The 26,330-nt window shown below is 36.0% G+C and overlaps 1 protein-coding gene across 1 annotated transcript in view; it reads left to right on the top strand.

Annotated features, from left to right (window-relative positions):
* Positions 1 to 16,263, top strand: part of PRTG (protogenin) — a 119,785-nt gene extending 103,522 nt beyond the window's left edge. The window contains exons 13-20 of the mRNA XM_045823465.1: positions 402 to 588; positions 1,198 to 1,325; positions 2,590 to 2,760; positions 9,567 to 9,749; positions 11,068 to 11,188; positions 12,479 to 12,644; positions 15,273 to 15,377; positions 15,859 to 16,263. Of these exons, the coding sequence (XP_045679421.1) occupies positions 402 to 588; positions 1,198 to 1,325; positions 2,590 to 2,760; positions 9,567 to 9,749; positions 11,068 to 11,188; positions 12,479 to 12,644; positions 15,273 to 15,377; positions 15,859 to 16,263 (1,466 nt within the window). The remainder of the gene's footprint in view (positions 1 to 401; positions 589 to 1,197; positions 1,326 to 2,589; positions 2,761 to 9,566; positions 9,750 to 11,067; positions 11,189 to 12,478; positions 12,645 to 15,272; positions 15,378 to 15,858) is intronic.
* The last annotated feature ends 10,067 nt before the right edge of the window (positions 16,264 to 26,330 follow it).

Here is a 26,330-nt window from a genome sequence, read left to right as displayed (position 1 = left end):
AGTTTTCTTTCATCTGCTCTAAGCTTGAGGCTAATTATTTCCTTCCAGTTGCTGTTCAATTTTATTGCTACTAAGAGCTGTATGATTTTATTGTTACTAAAGTGGGTGTCAGTCTGTTTTAATCCCACTGCTGGCTTTCTGAAAGCCTTTGGCTGGTAGCTTGACTTCTCTATGCTTCTGCCTTATAATCTGTATCGATAGTATTTTATTCCCTATATTCTAACTCATGGAAGAATTGCTCAGGTTTGAATAATATATCTCTAGACTACTACAAGCCTCTCAAGGAAGAAAGACTGACCTAAAGTCAGCTTACCGGGTGGGGTGTTAATGATTTTACCACTTATCACTTTTTACAATAAATGCTATGCTGTGCAGTAAATCGACCTTGTCTTTTCCAATAGCTGTTCGTGATCGCATGGTTCCTCCTCCACCACCACCCCACCATCTCTATGCGAAGGCTAACACCTCATCTTCCATCTTCCTGCACTGGAGGAGGCCTGCATTCACGACTGCACAAATAATTAACTACACCATTCGCTGTAACCCTGTCGGTCTGCAGAATGCTTCTTTGGTTCTGTATATTCAAACGTATGTAGCTTCTATTAATGGTTGTTTCCTTTGCTCCCTTCCCCATTCATACATCTTCCCATCTTGGGCTAGCTTGAGCTTCAGCTGTAAGCATTTGTCTTAGGACTTATCTTGCTTATAAAATGTCTGGGTTTTTCTTTCATCTTTACATTTTCAGTTCTGAAAATGTTTTTGACATTTAATTTTTGTAAATGATTTTTTTTTTGTTTCCCCTGCCTCATGCAACAAAATTGGGCAAGAAGCTACTTTGACTTTCATGTGGCTAAAGAGAAGCATGTTTAATAAAGAAACAAAAGATAATTTTCATTCTGGCATCAAAAAATAAAGCTGTTTATTCTGTTTTCTAGGTTATGGATAAAAAGATGGCTATCACTATGATTTAAAAGCATAATTCGACTTCCAACATTTCAGAGGAAATTTCTTTGTATTAGGACATTTGTAGGCATATTTTTATAATACCAAATGTAGTATATAATAGTCAAATTAGATTGCTCTTTTAGTGTAAAATAATTTTAATGTGCCCTCCCTACCTGTATTTATTGGACATATTGACAATCTTTGAGAAACAGTGTGCTCACAGCATTAAAGCTTCATTGCTCATCATTGTAGATCAGAAACCCATATGTTGGTTCAAGGTCTAGAACCAAACACCAAATATGAATTTGCTGTTCGATTGCATGTGGATCAGCTTTCAAGTCCCTGGAGTCCAGTCGTCTACCATTCTACACTTCCAGAAGGTAAAGAAGGCAGCTGCCTTTTGGGTTTTATCTAAATGTGTAAAAACTGTACACGTCATTTTGAAAGGGATACTACCTTGGTTGCCACTACTAGTTGATGTGTTGCTTTGTTTTTTACAAAACATCACATCAATTACCAGTTGATATGATGTTGTTGTGTTGGTTTTGTTGATTTGTTTTGCTTAACACTTGAGATTTCTTTTCCTTTATTAAATTTATTTTTCCCCTCTCAGTGTACATATTACACAAGCAAATGAGCGAAAATCATGTGTGCTATTCAAGGCTGCACTGAAATCATTTTAAATGTAAATAAGTGAATAATGGGTGTGTTAGGAGCCCACATTAGAACCTCTGTCTATATGTATGGTAGCTTGATGCTGTGTGCTGTGCATAGATATGCTACCTAACTGAGCACCAGTTGTATAGCTTACTTGTGACTCTAGCTAAGGTATTTTGTCTCCAAAACTTGCCTTTCCTTTTCTCTAGAGTGAGGATGAAGGATTAGATGATATATGAGGACTTCTGTTTTAATTATGCTGAAAGAAAGCAAAGGACGTTTATTTTAGTGAGCAAGCGCTTTCTTGCTATGGTTTTAACAATATCCCATATGCTATATGATGCCCAAAACCAGCTCTTCACACTTTTAGCTCACATTAAAAATGGGATCAGTTAAAATCCCAAGACTTCAATACTTTTCAAAGATGTAAATTATTAGTGTAAAGCCTGCCCTTTAAACTCACTGATCTGCAACTTTTTTGGAGAATAACTTAATGTTTCTCATCTCAGAAGTATTTCTTCAGTGGCTTTCTAGATCAGTTTGAAGCTATATTCTATACATTTTAGTAAGAAATGTAGTTTAGATCCAATACTCTCAATGGAAAAGACTTAATATCTAATGAGCAGGTGCTACTGGTATGATTATAGGCCTATTGAGGGATCAGTTTGACAAAACCATGTCAAGAGACCTAAAAATGCTTTCAACCTCTGACTTAGTAATTCCACATCTAGAAATCTGCTATCTCCTTAATATTTTTAAAATGTTCTGAACATTATAAAAATGAAATCAGCTTTCAGAAAAAGAAGAAAAGTAGTATTTTACTGTTATCACTATTAATTGGTAAAAGCTGTGATTTTTTGGATGTGTTTATTAGTGGTTCCTAGTTTTTCAAACTCTTTTCTCTGCCTGTCACTCTATTAGCCTGGTATTGGCATGTGTAGGGCCATTTATCCTGTTAATACCATCTCCCTCTGCATGTGTGCACAGCACCAGCAGGACCACCAGTTGGAGTAAAAGTGACACTGATAGAAGATGATACTGCTCTGGTCTCTTGGAAACCCCCTGATGGCCCAGAGACAGTTGTGACACGCTATACTATCTTATACGCATCAAGGAAGGCCTGGATTGCAGGAGAGTGGCAGGTCCTACACCGAGAAGGTAAATATGATCGTAAATTACCAAAGAGAAGGAAAAGTAAGATTATTAGTGATAAGGAAACAAAGGGAAAGAGGGATCTAGACTTTGTTTTGAATTTATATTTATGAAGTTAAAAGTTATTAAGGATTTTGGTTTTATTCAGAGAGCAATGGAAAGCCATTGACATACTTGAAGAAGGAGCATATGATTTGCATTTCAGAGCGATCATTCTGACTGTTGTGAATAGAAGAGGTTTGGTTGAGGAGGAGTGGGTGGCAAGAGTCATGCAGAGACTGGAAAGCAATTGTGATGGTCCAGGAAAGAGATAATAAACCTGGATTAAAGGCTTGAAATGGAAAGGAGAGGATGGTTGAATGACTTGATAGCATAAGGAGGGAGGTAGATGTTAGGGAAGGAAGATTGTGATAGGTGATTACGAGATTCTGGTGGTTGTGTGCTTGTGCTGGAGAAGCAAACACTGGAAGAGGACCTGGCTTACAGGAGAAGACTTTTGTACAGCTACTTAAATGGTCCACTTGCAAATTAATTGACCTCTTAGTACAGGGAAAGGCTTATTAGGGCTTACAAACACTAAATTTAATTTTTTAACACAATTTTTTAAGCTGAGCAAAACTGAATTCAAAAATTTTTAATATTCTTACTGTATACTCTTATCATTATATCCTTTTCAATTGTTTTAATCTTTCATATGAGTAAGTCCTACATGCCAGTTTTTAGATGAGTCATCACATAAATTGTAAAACTTCATTATTTTGGCACTTTCTTCATTCAGATACACATACCGAGAAAAGAACAGTTTGCCAAACAATTAAAAGCTTAAGAAGGATTTCAAAAAGAAAATCTGTTGGCCATCTACATATTCTAAACATTTTATAGTACTAGACACTCCACGTACATTTAACCTTTTAAGGGGAATATTTATCTAATTAAGAGAATAAACTTAAAGGCACTATGTGGGTGTAATAAACTCTATACAATTGTAAAAATCAACAAATGGTAACTTTAGGTGGAGTTTTCATAGTTGTATATTTATAATATTTTTCATTAAGCAGAAGCCCCACTAAGGAGTGATTTCTTAGTCACTGAAGAGACATGAAAGTAACAAGTACTTGCCAGCAATACAGTTTTATATTTGTATCAATTATCTGTTGCTACCTAACAAACTATGCTGAAAAACCACTCTACCTTCTCACAGTTCAGTGAGTCAGCAGTTTGGACTGGGATCAGCTGGGCAGGTCTTTTGCTCTCTACTCATGTCACTCATGAGGCTGTAAATTATCTCACAATTTCAAAAGAGTGTGGGTAGCTTAAAAACAGCAAGAGAGAGTTCTAAGGACAAGAGAGAGGAATCTGCATGTACAAAGCTTTTGCAAGCCTCTGCTCGCATCACATTCGCTAATGTCCACTGGGCAAAGCAAATCACGTAGGCAAGTCCACAGTTAGTGTGGCAGAGGACTGTCCACAGGTGGAGATAGTGGATGTAGAATTTATTTGGTGCTACTGATTTTACAACCTACCATAATATTCTTATTTCTAAAACGGTTTATCCATAATACATTTGACCAAGTGACTAACCTGATTTAGTGTGGTATTTTATAAATATTAATAAAGAATTCCAATCAATCCTGGCTGGTGAAGCTCAGTGGATTAAGAGCCTAAAAATCACTAGTTTGATTCCCAGTCAGGGCACGTGCTTGGGTTGTGGGCCAGGTCCCCAGTTGGGGGTGTGCAAAAGGCAGCCAGTAGATGTTTCTCTTGCACATTGATGTTTTTCTCCCTCTCTTTCCCTCCCCCTCAATCTAAAAAATAGTAAATAATTTTTTTTAAATCTTTAGTAAATAAAATAAAAAGAATTATAATCACATGAGCACATACTTCTTTAGCTCCTCATTTGTACCTGCCTAAAAAGACAGTATTTTGTTTTGGTAAAGGTATAGGAAAAGATGGAGGGGAAAAGAGGAAGAATACTAATATTTCTCCCCTATGTATCTATTAATCTTCTTTACATACTGTGTTTATATATGTTTATATATAATAAATTCATGTATTTATTACCAAGTGAAATAAGTTTTTTTCGTTAGTTAAAACATTTTTAAAATGTTCCTGGTGACCATATGATATTCATGGCTAAAATTGTACATGCTAAAATGGTTGAGCAGAAATGTGATGTGCAAGTATGCTTGTGTGTAATTTAAAGGATCAGAAATTAGAGCCTTTACACTTGCTGATAATACAGTAAATCAGCCTAAACCACTCAATTATTTTAAAATCTAAAACACACTATAGGAAATGATGCTGTACTACAGCAGTTCCTGAACTCTGTTCCTCATAGCATGAGTTTCCCAAGATGCTAAAGATACATACCCCTCTTTTAAAAAAAAGTTCCATGATTACATAAATTAGAGAAACAATGTTACTATCCCTCCTGTTAGAGATTCACATTGGAAATTAAAGTCCTTTACTGAGGAAATCCATTCAACTCATCATTTGCCAAATAAATTAAACTACCAAAAAGTGGGAACATGATTGATTGAGCAAATGAATTCTTATTGAATGATTAGTATGTGATAGGCTCTTTTCTAGACATTGGCAATACCACAGTGAATAAAACAGTGTTCCTACCCCATTGGAGCTTACATCTCAGGAAACACACAAACACGTATAAAAATATTCAGATAGTGTCATAAGTGCTATAAAGAAAACTACAGTAAGAGGAAAAGACAAAGTGATGGAGATAGTAAGCTAAGTTCTTTTGGAAGAAATGACATCAGGGCAGAGCCATGAGGATATCTGGGAGAAGTGCAAAGGCTCTGAAACATAAGTGTGTTTGGCATGTTGTAGGAACAACAAGAAGGCAAGGACAGCTAGAGTGGAGGGAAGAGCAGACAGTGGGAAATGAAGGGGGTTTGGACAAGGGTGGCAATCGTGGTAACCAAGGGCAGGTCTTACAGGGCAGAATCTGAGGACCACTGATTTTATTCAAAGAGTGAAGGAAGACATTGGAGACTGTTGATCAGATTTACAATTTAAAAGGATTACTCTTCGCAACCGCTTGAAAAATTTATTATAAGAAGGTAAGAGTAGAAGTTAGAAACTATTTAATACTACTGAGTGTCTATGTGAGAATTAGTGGGGGGTTTGAACAGGGGTGATAATGGGGAAGGTAATGGGAAATGATTAAAACATAATTTGAAAGAACAGCTAACTAGATTTTCTGCAGATTGATGTGTAAAAAAAAAGAATTAATGGGGAAAATCAAAGGTTTGGTTTCGAATGTTAAATTTGAGATGCCTTTTAGATGTCTCAGTAAAGAGGTTGAACAAGGAGGAGGATTAAGTTAATGGGAGTAGTGGTATAACAGAAGTCATCCCTGTAGATGAATTTAAGACTGTGGAATGGTACTGTACTCCTGAAAGTAATACAAATAGTATTGAATGTAAACTGTAATTGAAAACAAAATTTTTAAAAAGAAAAAAGACTGTAGAACTGAAAAAATCAGTTAGAGAACATGGATGAAAGATAGAAAGGTCTGAGACTTCATTCTGTAGTGAATGCTTCTTACCCTTTGTTTTTACATTTTAAATGAACACTACTTTGGTAGCAAATAGCTTCTATTTTAATATAAGTTCAGTTAGCATTTACTGAGAATTATCTTGCACAAGGCATTATGCTAGCTGTTCATTCATATTACACTGTTCAAATATGAAAGAAATTTTCTGTCTTCTAGAAAGGGGAGAGGAGGGGAGGTCAGAGGTAAGACAGACTTACTTTCATTGAATATATACACTTCTGTCAGGCACTTGGCAGTGGTAGCTTGTTTAGTCTTTATAATAATTACATGAGGTGGGAATTACTGCCCCCATGAGGAAAGTAAAGTTCAGTAACGTGCCCCAAGTCACAAATTACTTAGTTGGTAGTGTGCCAGCATTTAATCAACATTGATACAACACTGAGCCTATTACACTGTCTGGTTTGTGAAGCCCCTAGTCTAGCTGAAGATTCAGACGCGCATAAAAGGCAGTACACTGAAATAATCATACCAAGATTGAGACATTCTGCTGAGAAAATACAGGGACAGTCAGTTCACTTTAATATTTGGGAACTGCTTTGAGTGTGCTCATAGGGAAACCAGAATCTTAACAGTGTCCTTTCTTTGTCTAAGGAAGGGGAGCATGCGTGTACACAAACACCCTGAGCTCATCCACTTATAAAATTTAAATTAAATGAAAAGACTTTTACTTTCAGGTAGTGATTAGTTTGCCTAGCACTTTCAAAAATTAAATGTAAAGTATTCTAAGATAAAATGGAAGCTCAATTTATTTATTGAAATGTTCTTCTCCTAGTTAATGGTAACATGTCACAATACATCTTTGTTTTTTATTTCAACTGCCCAAGAACACAGTAAGAATGGAAAGGCTTTTCTTGATTCTAAATACGGGTCAGTTTGTTTATTTAACAGTTGTATGCTCAAATAGCTCACACTCTCCTCAGGCCAAGTTGAAACCATAGAATATGAAAACAAGCTGTTTTTGGCTCCTCACATTGCCACTTGGTTCAGCTGCCTCACACCATGTGATCCTCAGAGGTGGCCTCTGAATCATGTCCTCAGCTCTAAGATCACGCTGCATTTCACTTGCGTAATGAAATACACTCTTGCAAGTGCATCAGAATAGACAGCTCTAGCCTAGAAGTGACTGCTGCAAGTTACTGTAAACTCTTTAAAGCTATTGTAAAGATGCTCTGAGTCAGGAGAAAGATGAAATCACCATAGGAAAGCTAAGTTTCCTGTGAATACCCACACACAAATGCAGTCATAGAAGCACTTGCTGGTTGAATTTCTATTACACCTGCTTTCTTAACATAAGAATTAATTCCTAGAGTGAGAGACCCTTTTGTAAGAAAAATACTTCAGTACAGTGACAGAACAAGAGCATAAAGACTCCTCAAGAAATAGCAGTGCCTAAATAGAAATCCTTCTTAGCAGTCATGTCAACAGAAAGTATCTTTTGATACTAAGTGTCATATATAAATTCAAATGACAATTACCTTTGGAGAGAAGTAGATGCTAGGCAGATTGGTGGTGGTAATTTTGATAGTTAATCTGAGGTCTAAGTCTTCAGCACTCTGAGGTTTCTACATAACTTTTGGCCTTTTGTTTACATTTAAGATATCTTAGATGATGATTAGGAAGTATGAAAAATATTTTCATACTTTCAAAACTAATTTTATGCCCTGGCTGGTGTGGCTCAATGGATTGAGCACTGGCCTGCAAACCGAAAGGTTCAATTCCCAATCAGGGCACATGCCTGGGTTGTGGGCCAGGTGCCCAGTGGGGGCCATGTGAGAGGCAACCACACACAGATGTTTCTCTGCCTCTTTCTCCCTCCCTTCCCCTCTCTCTAAAAATAAATAAAATCTTTAAAAAAAATAAAAATAAATTTTAAAAAACCTAATTGTGTTGTTTCTAATTTAAGAAAGTCAAGATCATCTATTACAGCTATTTCCATAATTAGTTAAAACGTTTCCAAAAGAAGAGAAAGACTCTTACACTGGATTTTTAAAATCTAATTATGATTGTTGAATCCAGATTCATTATACCATTCTCTCTCTACCTATGTTTGAACTATTTCATAGTAAAATGTTTTTAATGCTGGTTGTATCCACACCTATGTAAAGAGTAAGACATTATATGCATATGAATATATAAAAATTTTTATAAATACATATTTTATTTATATATATTTTAAAGATGTACACACACACACACACACACACACACACACACAGGGTCTGTCCAGAAAAAGTCCAGTTATTGTTAATATAGTGAGAATGGTTTGTACAGCATTGCTGCAACCTGGCATCCAAAGAAAGTGGACTGGAATGCACATGTGTGAACAATGATAACTTCATTCTACTAGTCAGTGGGGTGGTAGAAACCGTTGAGTGAACATGTGTACAGTGTAGCCATCACATTCAAAATGACTGAGTAGAGCAGCAAATCTGCATCAGATTTTGCGTTAAGGTTGAACATTCCTCTGTGGGAACTATTTGGATGATTCAGAAAGCTGCAGCTATGGGCACCTGGTGATTGGCAGCTTCATTATGACAATGTGCTCACTCATGTATCACGTCTTGTGCTTAGTATTTTGGCAAAACATCAAATCACCCAGGTAACTCAGCCCCACTATAGCCCATATTTGGTGTCCTGTGACTTCTGGCTTTTCCCAAAACTAAAATCATCTTTGAAAGAAAAGAGATGTCAGAATCAATAAGATTCAGGAAAATATGATGGGGCAGCTGATGGCAACTGGGAAGAATTATGTGAGGTCCCAAGGTGCCTACTTGGAAGGGGACTGAGGCATCAGTGTCTTATGTACTATCTTGTGTCTTACATTGTCCTCAATAAATGCGTCTATTTTTCATATTACATGGATGGATACTTTCTGGACAGACCTTGTATATAACAAAACAAAAAGACATGCTGTTCTTAAAAACTACTCCTAAGATAAAATTACAGAGAGCTATGTAGGGGAACTGTGAAAACTCTAGGATAGAAACATGCATGTAGTAAATATGTACTCACACGTGAGTGGTGTACACTCGCATACAGATAAACCAAATATTAACAATGGAAAATTGTCATTGTATTTATGTTTAGCTTTACTTTTCCAAAATGTTCTAAATGAATGTGTTACTTTTATAATCAGAAAAATATTTTTAAAAATAAAGCACTATGATTGTGTGATTGAAAGAATGAGTAAAAGATAACATTTACTTAATTTGTCATTGATATACTTTTTTAATAGGGGCAATCACCATGGCTTTGTTGGAAAACCTGGTGGCAGGAAATGTCTACATTGTCAAGATATCTGCATCCAATGAAGTGGGGGAAGGACCCTTTTCGAATTCTGTAGAGCTAGCAGTGCTTCCAAAGGAAAGTTCTGAATCAAATCAGAGGCCCAAGCGTTTAGATTCTGCAGATAGCAAAGGTCTGTATACTGTTACGATCACTGATTTTTCTTAAGGAAAGAAAGTGCAGGCATATTTTTCAGCTCCCTTCACTTTATGTCCACTCCTACAATGGCCATATCCTAAAACCTGCACTCAGTTTTTTGACTTGTTGTCAGTGAAGCTTTGATGCTGTGGAGCTGCTCGGCTCTTCTCTGCACTCCTAGAAGACAAACCTACCTCAAAATTAACTCTAGTCTTCAGACCACTGTGTCCCAGTTATTTTTCTTCCCAGCTGTTCAACCACCGAGACACCGCCTGGAACTATGGGAGTAGGCTTCCTGGGAGGTTTCATGAAAATAAACAGCAGTAGTGGCTGTGGTGTTCAAGCTCAGAAGAGCATGTTTTCATGAAGAGTTTTCACCACAGAAAAACAGCCTTTCCAGAAAGAATGTTTCTCTCAAGAAAAGTAATTGGGGGAAAATATGTTTAAAGAGACACCTTCACTCCCTATCAACTGTCCTGTTTGGAGGGAAACCAAGCCCGCTGTGGTGCAGGGGTAGACACCTCCCTTTCCTCCCCTCTGGGGGAGTGGGCGTGTGTGTGTGTGTGTGTGTGTGTGTGTGTGTGTGTGTAAGTGAGAGAGAGAGGGGGAGAGAATATGAGTGATAAAGAAACAGCCACCCAGGGAAGGAGAGAAAGTAAAAAGAAAAGGACAGGGCAGTTGGATTTAAACACAGGAAGCGAGCAGCCATAGTAGCTGCCCTATCATCAGTGGAAAGAGAGAGCAAGGCTTGTATCACACCTCAAAGACCTTGCTACTCAAAGTGTATAGGGACCAGCAGTGGGAGTGTCACCCAAGAGCTTATAAAATACACAGAATCATGGCTACCACTGCAGAGCTAGTGAATCAGAATCTGCATTTTAACATACCCTCTAGTAAAGCCGCATGTACAATAGAGTTTAGAAGCACTGCTAAGTAACTGCCAGTACGTTCAGTGGAAAACTAATACAGCTCTGCTCTCAGGTAACATGACATGAAAGCTGTCCTTTGGTCCATCAGGGAACAACTATGCCTTGTGCCTTTTAGTGTTGTAAGTTATAAACCAATGTTCATCTTTTTATAATAGTATAGTACAGTATCTAGGACTCATATTTAGAATCTTTACTATGGGAAGATAAACTGATCTTTCTGAGATCACTGATAAAAGTGTAATGTGTCTTTTCTGCTTAGACACAGTGTCAAAAGTTTTCCTATGAGAGGAAGAAAAGTATAGAAAAGCAATTATCTGTCAGAAAATTATAAATGGAATCATGCATATTTTTATTCATTCTGAGTAAATGTGTTTCCCCTTCTAGTTTATTCAGGATATTACCACCTGGACCAAAAATCAATGACTGGCATCGCTGTAGGTGTTGGCATAGCCTTGACCTGCATCCTCATCTGTGTTCTCATCTTGATATACCGAAGTAAAGCCAGGTGTGTTTCCATTGCTACAGATGTTAAATGGTTAAAAAACCATTTAACTTATATTAACCGCAAGAAGCAAATTGAAACCAAGTGCCATTTAGAGTAATTAGGATTTTCCATTTTAAAATAAATGTATTATTACTTGAGTTCTTACAGCTATAGAAATACACTCACTTTGGAAGATTACTTTCTTGCCATTTGAAAAAGTTTACTGTACCAGTAAAATATTCTTAAATAAAACTCCTAGTTTCTTCATTTCCTTAGTATCTTGAGAAACACAAAGTAACCTTCAGTTTAGAAAAATGACACACTTATATATATCTGGTATATCTGCTGATTGAGAGGATTCCTAACTATCTCGAATATTTTCACATTTAAATAGCCTGAAATGTGTGAGTCACTGACAGCCCCTCTCCCACACCACTGTCCCGCAACATCACCACAGAACATATAGTTGAATATCTCCAGACATGGATTAAAACAAAGTAATAACTGGGGATTGATTCTCTATGAACTCTATCAGGCAGTCATATCTGTAGTTTGACTTCAGCTAAATTCTCAGCATTCGGTGAACTTGTCTATTTCTAATCTATATATTTTGGCTTTTGTTTTAATTTATTTTCTTCAGGTTCTTTTGTAAATTGAAAAACAAAGTCAAAAACATATTTTTAGGAAATGTGTGTCACTTGACTTCCTCCATTTGCCTAGGTTGTTAAGAGTTTATATATTTGTTTGGTACTTGACTAAAAAAGATATTATGTTAATGAAGAAGAATTAGTGCTAACATCTTTTTGTATATTGAACTGGCTTAATTTTACTGTCAAGTTTCTCACTTTAAGAGCTCTTCTATAAAATCTTTATGCACAGTCTTTTAGTGATGCCTAAATCTTGCAGAAGTGCTACTGTACATTTGTCATCATTAATTGGCAAGTGAAATGTGACATTAGTGGTGACAATTTGCAGACCTGAAGGAGAACATGTAAATTTAAATATATAATTTATGCATAAAGTATAAATAATCAACAATAATAAAAATAGTTTGTCAATATTAGGTTTTAATAAGGGTTTATAAAAAGTATATGTAAGCATATATCGGGACAAAAAATAAAGAAGCTTCCTTAAATCATACACATTTTCAGCAGTGAGATGGAGTTAAAATCTAATACTTAGTTCTAAACATAAGTGAGAAGCAAATATTAAATAACTTTATTGTATGCAAAGTTGTGATTATAGGCCAAATTTGGTACATTTGCCTATATATACAATGAAACTAGATTTCCTTTTCTTTAAATATTTTAGGAAATCATCTTCTTCCAAGACGGTGCAGAATGGAACCCAACCATTATCTCGTACCAATGCCTCCGTGGCCAGTGGACATGAAGTAGGAAAGAACCTGGAAGAGGCTGTAGAAAGTGAAGACTCCTTAATGCCAATGATGATGCCCAACAGCTTCATTGATGCAAAGGTACTCCAAGCCACGAGACTGATTTGCTGCATAATCCTTCCCTCCATTCATCTTGCATATATGTGTAAAATCTACTTAGAAAAAAAACATGTCAAATGTATTATATCCATATTCTACTTAATGAAATGTGAAACAGTTTTACTCAAATCCTTCCTTACATAAAATAATTTGGGGAAAAGATAGGGACATACAAAAGAATAAAATATGAAAAAGATAGCCCTGGCTGGTGTGACTCAGTGGATTCAGCACCAGCCTATAAACCAAAGGGTTGTTGGTTTGATTCCCAGTCAGGGCACATGCCTGGGTTGCAGACCGGGTCCCCAGTTGTGGGTGTGCAAGAGTCAATTTGTTAATGTATCTTTCTCTCCCTTTCTTTTTCCCTCCCTTCCCATCTCTCTAAAAATAATTAAATAAAATTAATTTTAAAAAGATGAAAGAGATATAAAAAAGAGTAGCATAAATTCAATTAGATGGGGTTATATAGAGCTATGCTGTCTTAAATGAGGACACCAGGGTTATTAGTACGCATTTATGGTAAATTGAATTGCTCTGTATTTGTTGGGTGGACAAATTTTTTTTCTCATTCATTGTGTACTTAGTTTGGTTGATTTTTTTTTAACTGAATTGACCATCAGAACATTCTAGGTATGGCTGACATTTTTAAAACTGTGAGGATCTTGCTAGATGTCTCAAGATCCTTCCCTTTATTGCTAGAAAAAGTTGGATATAGTTAGAAAAGAATGTCATTGGGGGATGTTACTTCAAGTTCCTTCCACTACCTGTAATAGTACAGTGATAAGCATTATGAACACCAACTGAAAATCATTTTTAGCCACATTGCAACATTAGATAGTATACATTATTATAATAGCTCTCATAACCAATGTGCTATCAACTTGCTGTCAGTAAACTACCGCCAAGCCTAGACCAGCCAATGACAAGTTTCTGTATGGCTATCACCTGAGCTAAAAATGTTTTTGACATTTTTAAAAGATAGTTTGAAAAAAAAAAAAGATGAAGGAGAAAATGGACAGAGGCCATATATAGCCTGCAAAGCCCACAATATTTATTATGTGACCCTTTGCAGAAAAAAGTTTGCCAAATTATGCTGTAAGTTATTTTTCCCCAACCCTTCTTTAAAATTTAGAATAATAAAAATATATCAAAATATCAGGGGATGTTTATGTTGAATTTTTAAAAAATATTTAACTTATTTATTTTTTAGAGAGATGGGGAAGGGGAGGAGGAAGAGAGGGAGAGAAACATGAGTGCATAGTTGCCTCTTGTGTGCCCGCCCTCCACTGGGGACCAGTAATCAAACCAGCAACCCTTTGGTTAGCAAGCCAGCACTCAATCCACTGAGCCACACCAGCCAGGACTAATAGTGAATTTTATACAATTATATTTAACAGATGCAATCTACCTGTATCTAGCACGATGCTATATACCAGGGGTGTCAAACTCATTTTCACCAGGGGCTATATCAGCCTTGCTGTTGCCTTCAAAGGGCCAAACATAATTTCAGCTCCTTAACAGTTAAGGAGTAGTTACATTTATACAGTCCTAAAATTATTTTGGCCCTTTGAGGGCAACCTTGAGGCTAATGTGGCCCACAGTGAGAATGAGTTTGACACCCCTGCTATATATTATGTATATAACAGGTAAATGATAATGAATTGATTTGTGATACTCCTGTTGTCTTTTTTTTGTTTAAGATTTTAATTTTTTTTAGAAAGAGGGGAAGGGAGGGAGACAGAGAGGGAGAGAAACATCAGTCAGTTGCCTCTCACATGCCCTCAACTGGGGACCTGGCCTGCAACCCAGGCATGTGCCCTGACTGGGAATCAAACCAGACCCCTCACTCAGTGAGCTACACCAGTCAGGGCTGTTGTCTTTTTTGTTTACAACTTAATTTACCTTTTATTGCTAGATAAATATAAGCCATTAAATTTATTTCAAATTAATCTGGAACATTAGAACCTAAACCTTTCAAATAGGCATAAAAAGAACTAAAACACACTGTAGTTCTGTTACTACTAACTTGGAACTAGAGAAAGGATTACAGAGAAGCAGAGGAGGGTGGCAGACATGGAGAAAAAGCAAGAGAATCCAGTGTGAAGGGAGATAGTCAAGTGGAGGCCTGGAGTGAAGCCACAAAGTCAGTTTGAAGGACAGATACCTCCATTCTCTTGGGTTAGCTTGGGAGTTGATCCCCCATCTATTGCTATATGTGGGCCCAGTTTTTTTCTCAACTGTTCTTAAATTTTTCAAACATATGGAAAGATTAAAAGAATAATGTAATGTGAATGCACAAGTAATTGTCAATATCTTTCATATTTCTACATGTCTATATATTTTTGTTTGTTGTATCATTTGCAAACAAATTTTGGAATCATTATTCTTCACCCCAAATACTTTATTTAGGATATATATCTGTCTTACAGATAAACTTATTACATCTTTTTGATTACTAAAAACTACCCTGAATTTGTTGTATGCTGCTTGTGTAAAAGAGGAAATGGTAATAATGTGATAATTTTCTTTTATCTTAACATTTAAACATTTTGTGCACTACTTGTGATAAACTGAAATATATAATATTTACATTTTCCCCTCTTTTTTCTCCAGGGAGGAACTGACCTGATAATTAATAGCTATGGTCCTGTGATTAAAAACAACTCCAAGAAAAAATGGCATTTTTTCCAAGATTCTAAGAAGATGAAAGTTGAGCAGGTAACCCACCTATATGAGAAAAATCTTTGGCAACCCGTGGTGTATGAGATGGTAATTAAAAAGAGAGGAAAATGTAAATGGATACTTGAGTTTTCATGTTCTTTCTGGGTGTTATTTTCTTCATTTGGGGCAGGACTCCATGGAAAGCCATGGGGAGAAATTACTGATTTCAATCAGTGACAATTGGAATAATAATTAGAACTGGGGTTTTCAGTGGGGAGTGGTAGGCAGTGGAGAAAGGGATTGGGCAGTAGCATATATCCAAACCACTGAAGACGCCTTTGATACCTCACTTACCCCTGTAGTTCTTATGTGCTCCCAGTCCTCAGTGGGGAACCGCTGACCTAGGCAAGTCCCTTCATGATGACCTTTCTTCACCCATGTACTTGGACAGTTTGCTATCAGAATATGTAAAACCAGATTGATTATTTTTCAGGGGCATTCTGTCATCACTCATCATGTTTTATGTATTTTTGCCTAGCCTCAAAGAAGATTTACTCAATCGGTCTGCTTTTACCAGCCAGGCACGACTGTGCTAATTAGTGATGAAGACTCCCCCAGCTCCCCAGGTCAGACAGCCAGCTTCCCAAGACCCTTTGGTGTTGCAGCTGATACTGAGCATTCAGCCAATAGTGAAGGCAGCCACGAGACCGGAGATTCTGGAAGGTTCTCCCATGAATCCAATGATGAGATACACCTGTCTTCAGTTATAAGTACCACACCCCTGACCTCCAGTTCCTTCCCTGGCAGTGATTCAGGTGGAGATGGCTTGAAGAGGAAGTGTCAAGACCCTGCAGTGGCGTCAGATGCTGAGCAAACTTCCTCTTCCATTCTGCAGCTGCCATCTGCAATGCTAAGCTTTGATAAAAATGATTTTCCAATCTAGACAGTCATGTTCAGGTATTCTTACCTTTAATTCTGTTCGAAGGACAATGAACAGGGAGCCAAAGCCTTTTGTGAAAATCTTGATGTCTTATTGGGTATTTCAGCTTTTTTGAATGTTTTCTTTTATTTTTAAATTCACATATTTTGAATGTTTCATTGTCAGCAATGTGAAAAGACAGTCAAGATATTTGACTGGATTATAAAAATATATCACTGGAGCAAAGGGAAGACTTTTGAAAGCCCCTTTGCTAACTATCTACCTCAGTTTGCCCAATGGCAAACTTAGAAGACAACTTTGTTACCTCGTTTGTTGTGATAGTTCTCAGCTACATAACTGATGATACTTCCTACTAGTGTTTTGTTTTCATTGCTCTATGTGTAATGTGTGTGATCAAAGGAGTCATATAGGTAGATGAGTAAGAGTGTTTATCTGAAGCTCTGATTTTTAAAAAAATATATGATTCTGCATGATTTGTATATTTAACACCTCTCACTGTGAGGACTGTCAAACCACTAAGAAGCGGAAAAGTGGGACTGTTGATTTTAGTGAATGACCAAGACAAAAAAAAGTTTCTCTTGAGAAAATAACTATCTGGTAGCATACAGAGAATACTATTGCTTCAAGAGCCTTTATGTTTTGGGCATTAGAGTCTGAATGCTTTGTCTGCTGTATCCCAAACCTAGCCTGCCTAGAGCTGTGCCTTTTCTGTCTTCCTCTTTGCCTGACAGCTGGCCAAAGGCTGCACTGTCTAGTTTGCAAAGCATCCTCAATTTCCAGAGTTAGTAGCAAAACTCCATGCAGAAAACAGATTTTTGAAAAGAATGGGTTAGGGTTTTTGTTTTTAAAAAAATCCCTCCTTGTCTTAAAAGGGTAAAGGAATTTCATGAAATACTAACAGTGAAATAAGTGCAACGGTAGACAGTAAAATGAACCTGAGGTTAGCATGGTAACAGTGCCTTCCACTATATATTATGAAATTCTTTGCCTTATATCTTTTTAATATTCATGAAGTCGTTCAGGACAAGAGTACAGAAAGTTGCCTTAAGACTGTCTTGGATTTTATCAGTAACTATTTTGATGTACAATATCTTATCAAAGTGTTTTGGTTCGTTATCCTGCAGGTTTTGTTTAGGGATTAGTATTCAGAGTCCTACCACTTTGCACGCATTTTCGTGACTTCTTAAGAGAATTTGGTACTTTTATTTAATCTTCCTTCAGTGTCAATGCTGTGAATGAGGAATGCTAACTCCAGGAGTGAGTTAATCCTCTTGCTGGTTTGAAATCAGCAAACTGTTTACTCAGCCACATAGAACAGGCCTTCTCTGGGTCATGAGACAGTTACCTACTAGGTGCCCAGCAGTGGGAGAGGATACAGAATCACAATACATGGTGTGGAGTGGGGGGGGCCATATCCTTTAAAATGTATTTTTTCAAATTATCTGGAAATGACTTCTGAGCCTGACTTTAGAAGGAATCTTACGGTTTATCCTTGAAACCTTTGGTTTATAGAGGGGGGATTATGTTAAATGGTGTTCTTAAAATCAAAGGAATATTATTGGATAATAGTCCTACCTCTAGCATCTTCTATCCCAATGCCTGATGATATATTTTTAATTGTTTTTTTAATCTGTAGTCTTGTGCCAAACTGGATGTGTTCAGAAGCAGACCAACATTAAGTGCCAGCAGCCACATCTGAACTAAATTCAAAGTCCCCATTTAGCTATCTAAGTATGGGCCTCATGACAAAAAAATTTAAAAAAGCAGAGCTTTAGGTGAACAATCTGAGGCAAGGAAAAATGCTGCTTCTGCCTTTATAGCTCCTGTTTTATACTACCTCCTTTTAAAGTTATTCTAGTGTTATTTTTTTTCCTGTACTCAGGGAACATGTTATTACTTTTAAGCTGCCTCATGGAAGCATGGGCAAATTGACAGGGTATGGCGCTTTTTGGTTCGTAAGTAGAAGTATGTGGGGCCTACTTTTCTCAGTATCTAAAATTAAGGAGTACAAAAGTTCATTTTATTTCTTAAACTTTCATTAAAAGGCAAAAAATACCTACAGCTGAAACATCATCCATCATGGTTATGGAAGATGTGTATAGGACTATATGAATTTAAATCATTTGGAAAGCCTAGAGAGATGATCTGAAGTCCTTGAGAAAAGTGTTTGGTTTGTTTGGTTTTTGATAAATAGGCCCATAGTTGTTGTAGACCTTTAGGCTATATCTATTTGCTAATTATTTACCAGTGCATTTCTTTCTTTTTCACCTTTTGTTTCTATACAGATTTTTTCATAATAATCATGTTACCAAAGAATTTTCAGTAGAAAGTGAAAATTTGACTATAATTTCCCCCACTTGAATTAACTAGAAACATCTATAGGTAATGAAGCTTACACAAGTAGTTACTAATTCAAAGTAATAGGACTCAAAATAATAGGATTTATACTGATTGCTGTAGTTAAATAGACTAGTAATCTTAACTACCTTATTGTTACTAGAGCATTTAAAATAAGTTCTTTACCAGTAGAAAGTTCCAAAGAATTTCAAGTGTAATTTTTTTTCTTCAGCAAGTAAATCTTCAACTAAACAGTATTAAAGTATTTTTAAATTGTTGAAACTACTTGTTGGAGAGAAAAAAAGTCTTTTCACCAAAGATAAATATTTTGGTCTCATTGAATAAGGTATTTAGTGTACTGCAAAGACTTCTTTTCACTTGGCCAAAGCTAGCTTCTCTGAAGCCTTAAATATAAAATTGTAACTAAAATGTGAAGGTTCTCACTTCTCTCTCATAGTGGTGTTACTTCATGGTATTTCACTCCAAAGGGGCTAATATGCAAATGGTAACTGTTTTCTTTTCCAAAGACTTACTTGCTGTAAGTACTGATACATGCATGTCATTTTTATGCCAAATATTACAAGATACTGCTCATCAGTATTTTCATACCAAAGACCATTAAAATGTATAGATTAGCCTGTAAGTAAGTGAAGATGAGCAGATTTGAAATAAATTTATTTAGAGGCTGATAGGGTTAGCTTTAGTAGCAAAATATATCAAAGGGCTAAGTTTACATAATTAAAAGCAATACAATTATATTGGTATTTATCAGTGTTTTTAGTCAAGTACTTTTTATCAGCAAATTGAGAAAACCAAAGATATTTAAGGTTACCTCCACATATAAGCAAACTTAGTTGTATGTTAAATTGTTGTTTCTTGTTTTTATGTCAAATAAACATGTCTCTCCAGAACCCAGACTTTATACAAATAGCATACATAGGGACTTTCCATGAAATCTGCTGATTCAGCCACAGGATGTTTTTGCCAAATGATGTGATCTTTCCCTAAGCACCTTAAGTATGAGATGTCAACAGAAATATCAGCAGGCTTTTCCATTGCAGATATTACGGTGGCAGTCCCTGAACTAGCCTGTGCAGTCTTCCTCCTGCTTAAAGCATTGCCTACTTAGTTCAGAAGGCTTAAGGCAGTCTCTTGAACAGTAGGAATGCTCTCATCTCTGGAGAGCACTGGGACATAACAGGCAAACAAATCACATCACTGTTCGAGTAGAATATACTTTGATAGATGTGCTCTTTAAAGTTGTCCATAAGTTGAAATATTTTAATTACATCAAAAGAGCCCAGTATTTGAAATTTTAGTGGAACCTTGGGTGAAACAAAAAAATTTTTTATGAAATCTGAAGTTTTATATTTTGATTAGCCTAAAAATAAGGATACAGTTTTATCCACTAAGTGGCTTTAAAAAATCAGCTTTGGCACACCAGGGAAATTAGATCTTCAGTGAAATGTCTTTTATTTGCCTTTGCTTCAGACAAGAGTAGTGTCAACATCAGGAACAACGACAGTGATTTGCATTCACATGTCTTGGCTTGTTAAGGACTTCTGCTAGAAACTTGCTCATGTTGATGACTCGGGATCATTGTTCAAGTTCATGTGAAGACACCGTTAGAAATGATTTAGAGTGTCACAAAAAAAAGTAGAATTAAAAGCTTTTTTTTAATGCAAGAATATCCAGATGTGGCACCACTTCAGCAGTGTCTGTAGTGATTTACATGTATGTTTATATTTCATTGAATGTAAATTTTGAATACTGAATGTAAAATCAGAGTTCCAACTATATTGAAAGAGTCATGATCTTTCTAAGTCTAAACATGTATTTGTAGACTGTTTCTGACAGTTTGCCATGGGTCTCTGGTCAAAATTCTTTGGTTTAATTAATAGTCAAAATAATTTTTATGGGCTGTGAGCACAGAGTGTAGAGGGTTCTGGAGAGCACCATACACAACCAGTTGTCTGTGAATTTTATTGATTTTACTGATTTTATGTTTTATTTTAAAACATATACACAGAATTCTGCATTTAATCAGTTTACGCTCAGGATATAAGATCAGAGGTTAATGCAATTTGTATGTTTGCAGGCTTTACTCTTCTCAGGCCTTTGAAGGTGTTTAACATGACAGTCTTGCATTTTTACCTGACAGATACTGTATTATCTTATTATTGCTGCTGTAATAAATTACTACACACTTAGTAGCCTTAAAATGACACACATTTATTATCTTCCAGTTCTCTATTTTTTTTTAATTGCTTTTAGAGCAAGAGGCGGGCAGGGTGGGTGGGGAGAGAGAGACAGACAGACATGGAGACATCAGTTTGTTGTTCTACTTAATTATGCATTCAGTGGCTGCTCCTTGTGTATGCCCTGACCTGGGATCAAACTCTCAACCTTGGGGTTTCCAGATGATGTTCTGACCAACTGAGTTACTCAGCAGGGCTATCTTCCTCTAAGTCTGCTGTCTGACACAGGTCTCACTGGGACAAAATCAAGGACCCCTCCCTGCATCCTCAAAGCCAGCAATGTGGCATCTCTCTGATCCTGCTTCCATTAATATACCTCTTTTCTGACCCCAGCCATGAAAGGTTCTTCAATTTTAAGGACTCATGTAATTAGATTGAATCCACCTGGATAATCCAGGATGATCTCCCCATCTCAAAATCTTTAATTTCATCACATCCTCAAAGTCTCTTTTGCTGTGTATGGTAACATATTCAGAGTCTAGGGATTTGAACATGGACTTCTGTAGGTAGCCATTGTTTTCCCTACCACAGATACATTATTTCTATAGAATTCTGATCCCCATAAAATGTCTATGGCATTACAGAGATTAGAAATCTAAAGTCATGTGTCCCTTGGGCATCTTCAGAATTTCAGAACTTTGAAAACTTTGGCTTGTGACCTATCAAATGTGTATGTTAAACTTTCTCGCTAAATCACTTGCAAAAACACTTCAGCTTAAACTTTTTAAATATATGCTTCATAAAGTAACACTTCAGTTCTGTGTGTTTAACAGAAAGTTCCCTAAATATTTGGCTTTAACTTTATGAAATTTCATGAGAAATGTTTGAAAACTGTCCTTATAGTTGAACTTTTTCCTTTTCTCTTTATAGGGACTTTCAGAGGGATTCAGAGTAGGTGAACAGGACCATGCTCGAGTTCATTCTTCATTTTCGTTTAAAAGCATATTTGCAGGGGAGAAAGCCAACCTTTCTCCCTTTTAAATTGAGTTTATTTCTTCAGTTTCAGCAGCTACTGACTCTGGTTTTCATTTTGGTAACCCCTCAGTTTTCCATCAATTTCAGCAAGTCCCTTCACTTACTAACATGAATAACTCCTAAGAAATTACAGCTTTTTTGTCATTCTTCTTTTTTGATTCCAATTGTCCCTTTTCCTAGAAAGTTTTAGGTTCCACAGCTCTAATTTATTCTAACTCCTGGATCATTTCAAGTTCAAGTCTTTTCATTTTGAAGGATAGTTTCTAATTCTACCTAATTTTCAGCATTCCTTCAACAAAAGAGATAAAGCTATCTCCATCACAGAGTAATGACCATGATAATATTCCAAGTAAGGATAAGAATGCTAGTCATTTTTCAGCTGCTTCTAACTCCAGTTTCTAGAAAGGGATAATGCCATTCCTGAGTATATGCAACATGCCAAGCATATACTCCATCCCTCTAAACTGCTACTGATACATTCTGCGAAGTATATACCATTATGGAAATCGGGAAAATGAGGCTTCAAATGGCTACCTTGCCAAAGATCACAGCTTGTAAGTGGCTTAACTAAGATACAGACCCAAGTTGGTCCAATGCCAAAGTTTATTGGGTTTCTACTATGATGCATTTTCTCATCTAAGAAATAGTATTTAATTACCTAGGCTCATAGTGCCTTCCACTGTATCAGAACAACCTGTCCACATGGTGATAATATCCAGCTAGCTGACAGAAGTCTGTCTTAGTTACATCTATTTATTCGCAGAAAGAATTTAGGAGGCTGAGGTGTCATTCCTAACCACCCTCTTTCTTCCCTTAAAACCCTCAATTTATCTTAGCCAAAATGGTGTCTAAGAACTGATGCTGTGCCTAGAGTTGCATGAGAAATAAGATTGGGATGGTTTCTGCCATCCTTGTCTATTCAGGCATTTCCTTATTAGACTGCATGTTCAGAATCTCTTGTAATTTTCCGGTAGCTCCCATATCCAAATAGGAATTTATTAATTAGAAAAAGCCAGGTATATAACCAGTCATCCTTCCTTGCTAGATTTGAAGAGCCAATAGTTTATATATGAATGCAACATAATTGATTATTTACACTAATTTAGGAGTGTAGCAAAGTTGAGGGACAATCTATAGTAGAACAAGTATACGATGGGTGTTCAGAGCACCTAAATTCTGGTCCTTGACAATTTTGAGACTTGTTTGGTAGGAAAGTTCTTAACCTTTTTTTGTGCCTTCCCTGGTCATGGAATGAGGATAATTTGTTGTGCAGAATAAACCAGTAGTATCTTTGAAAACTTAAAAAGAAAACTTAAGTGTAAATAATTGTAATGTAAAAGTCATTTCTGTGAGGCTGTGAAACATAACTGATTTTTCTCTCTACAAGTCAGCCTTTCCAATTATGTTTTGCCTGTGCTAAAATTAAGAATGTTTGCATTTCCTATATATCCACCCCAAAAAAGCAGTAGAAGAAGCAGTTAGGCTCTGGCCAGGTAGCTCAGTTAGATCGTTGTCCTGATACACCAAGGTTGCATATTCCACCCCTGGCCAGAGCACATACAAGAAGCAACCAACAAATGCATAAATAAATGGAACAGCAAATCAATGTTCCTCTTTCTCTCCCTGTCTCTCTCTCTCCCTCTCTCTCTCTCTCTCTTTCTCCTTCTTTCCCTTCCTCCCCCTCTCCCTCTCCCACTCCTTCCCCCGCCTCCAATAAGTAAAGACAGTGGCTGGTAAAAGACATAGAATGGGATTTAAATATTCATCTGTAGTTTAGGTAAATCTATAAGGAGAAATGGGAATTTACAGTACTTTTGAGAGTACTGAACATGAAATCATCTTACACCAAGTTAAATCTTTCATCTTTTAAATATCTTGGCTTTTAAAGATTTAAGGAGAGAGTCAGATACTCCCAAAGGGGTAAATGGGTGAGGAGAAAGTGAATTTTTAGGATTCTTTTCTAACAGATCTACTTTTTCAAGATCATGAAGTATTTTGACATTTCTTTAAACTATTTGTAATAATTTTTATGTAGGGTAGTAATTACTTCCTGGCACCTATTCTTGGTGATTCAAGTCTACCTTTAAGGCATATTGAGAGAAATGATGTGATGATCTTTAAAAATATATATATATTTTCCCTTTTTCTTGCATCTAGAATCACTATTTTCCCCAATATCACTCTTAATTCATGAGATTTAGAACACCTTTGCAAGATTTACTCATTTATATTTTGTAATGGTATTAGACACATTCCTAACTTAGAAACTTTATCTTTAAAAATGTTATAAAAGTTTATTTTTCTATGGAACTGTCTTTTAAAAACAACAAAAATATTTAAGATTTTTACCTAAAACATTCTTCTTCCTATTACAACATTCCATATTACTGTTTCATTTGGAAATGAAAATGATTACTGATGATTAGCAACTTGAGCCTGTTGTAGTAAATTTGTAAAGCCTGAATACACACACATTGCCTTAGCCTATCAGTAGAGTAGAGGACATGTATTAAGTTTGTCTGTTTGTTGCTATTATTGGACAAAATATCATGTCTGTGTATGCGTGATTTTTTCTATTTTTTTTCAAAGATGTGAATTAAATGAAAGTGGGAGTCAGTTATATTATTTCATATTCTGGGTATTCTGGATCCTTTCACTCTATATACAATATTCTTGTAAAGGCAGCATTGGCAGACTTGCTAATGGACTCTAGGGCTGAGCTATTTTAACTTTATGCTTGACTCAGGGGACCAGCTCTGTGAACTCCATTGCAGGAAGAAAGCTCATGTTTGCCTTGATTTTGAATGTACCTTTTTAATGTCTTCTTAAAACATATTTTGTTTAATAATGTGGGTTTGTTTTCTTTTTCTAGCATCATAGTAAATATTGCCTAGTATTTCCCCCCTCCTAAGGGTAGTTTATATACTATCCCACAGGTCATGCCAAAAATGAATAAAAATTTAAATGCCAAAATGTTTATGAAACTGCTGTCTAAATATTGATTGCACAGTTTAAATAAAATTTTCCTTAGTTAAAAAAGAAAAATCCATGTTTTCTTTAGTTTTTTTGCAGGGAGGAAATAAGAATGAAAACTTTCAATGTACAGAACGATGGCTTTAATATCCTGGGATGGGATGATTTATTTGTAAGGTCTACTCCAAGCAGTAGGAAGAGAGCCTATTTAAGTATATAAGAATTGTTTTCATCTGGTGTTTACTGAACAGCAGCAAGAAAATAACAGTTTTCCTATTCCAGATGATTTGTTACTTCAGGAACTACATAGTAAGGAGTGTAAAAGCTATGGACTCATCCATAGACACAGCTTTAATTCAGGTAAGAATTTTTGTTTTAATATGATTATTTTAAAATATGAAAAGAATACTAAAAACCTTTCCACTAAAAATAAATACATAAATAAGTAAATATCAGATAAAAAATATGAACCAAGCAAGCTTTTTAAATTAATTGAATTCTTTTTTTTTTAATTCCCAATTTTGGGAATGAAAGTGAAACTGAAAAATAGAACAGAAAGTTCTTAAAATGACATTGGGCTGACTATGGAGAATATAAAAGACAGAATTGAAACATGAGAAACTGTATATTTTTTGAAGAACAAGTATATTAGAAAAAGAAATGAATACAATTTACAGAAATAAAGAAAATACAGCCCTGGCCAGCATGACTTAATTGGTTGAGTGTCGGACTGTGAACCAAAAGGTCACCAGTTTGATTCCCACTCAGGGCATGTGCCTGGGTTGGGGTTCAGTACTCCATGGGCCACATGCGAGAGGCAATCCACCAGTGTTTCTCTGTCACATCAATGTTTCTCTCCTTTTTTTCCCTCCCTCTATCTTTAGAAAATAAATTTTAAAAATAGTCATTGGATTTCTGTAAATCACATAGCAAATACACTTAAGGAAAATTCTAAAACTGGAATATAGGTATGATGAAATTATTCTGGATAATTTAGCACAGAGAGAGAAACATAAAAAATACAAATAAAACAGTTAAGAGTCAAAATAACATCTTGGCAGCCATTCTAAAATGAAAGACTAAAGGATAGATAAGCAATATTCAAAGAGAAAATGACTAACTTACAAAATCCTCAGAGAATAGGAAACATGAACCTCAAAATACAAATATACAAATAAAATCACACCAAGACATTTCAGTGAAACTGCAGAACATCAAAGACAAAGAGAAAAACTTAAAGGCAGTTAGAGGGTAAAAAGATTATATAGATTACACTAAGAAGATTTCTCAGTGACAAAAGAAGAAGATGGTGGATAATATCTTCAAAACATCACAAAGGAAAATAACTGCAATATGGGGCTCTATGCCCAGATAATCATTAAATATTAGGGTTAAATATACATAATTATACATAAAGATTGAGAGAATTTACTGCTCACACACTTTTGCTAATGAACAATAAAGTATGTACTTTAGGAAATGGAAATATCCACGAGGAAGATAGGAGAAGCATGAAGCAATGATGAG

The sequence above is a fragment of the Phyllostomus hastatus genome, unplaced genomic scaffold (genome assembly GCF_019186645.2).
Source record: "Phyllostomus hastatus isolate PE091 unplaced genomic scaffold, TTU_PhHast_1.1 phas_scaffold_501, whole genome shotgun sequence".
NCBI lineage: Eukaryota > Metazoa > Chordata > Mammalia > Chiroptera > Phyllostomidae > Phyllostomus > Phyllostomus hastatus.
This window is presented reverse-complemented; position numbering and strand designations above follow the sequence as displayed.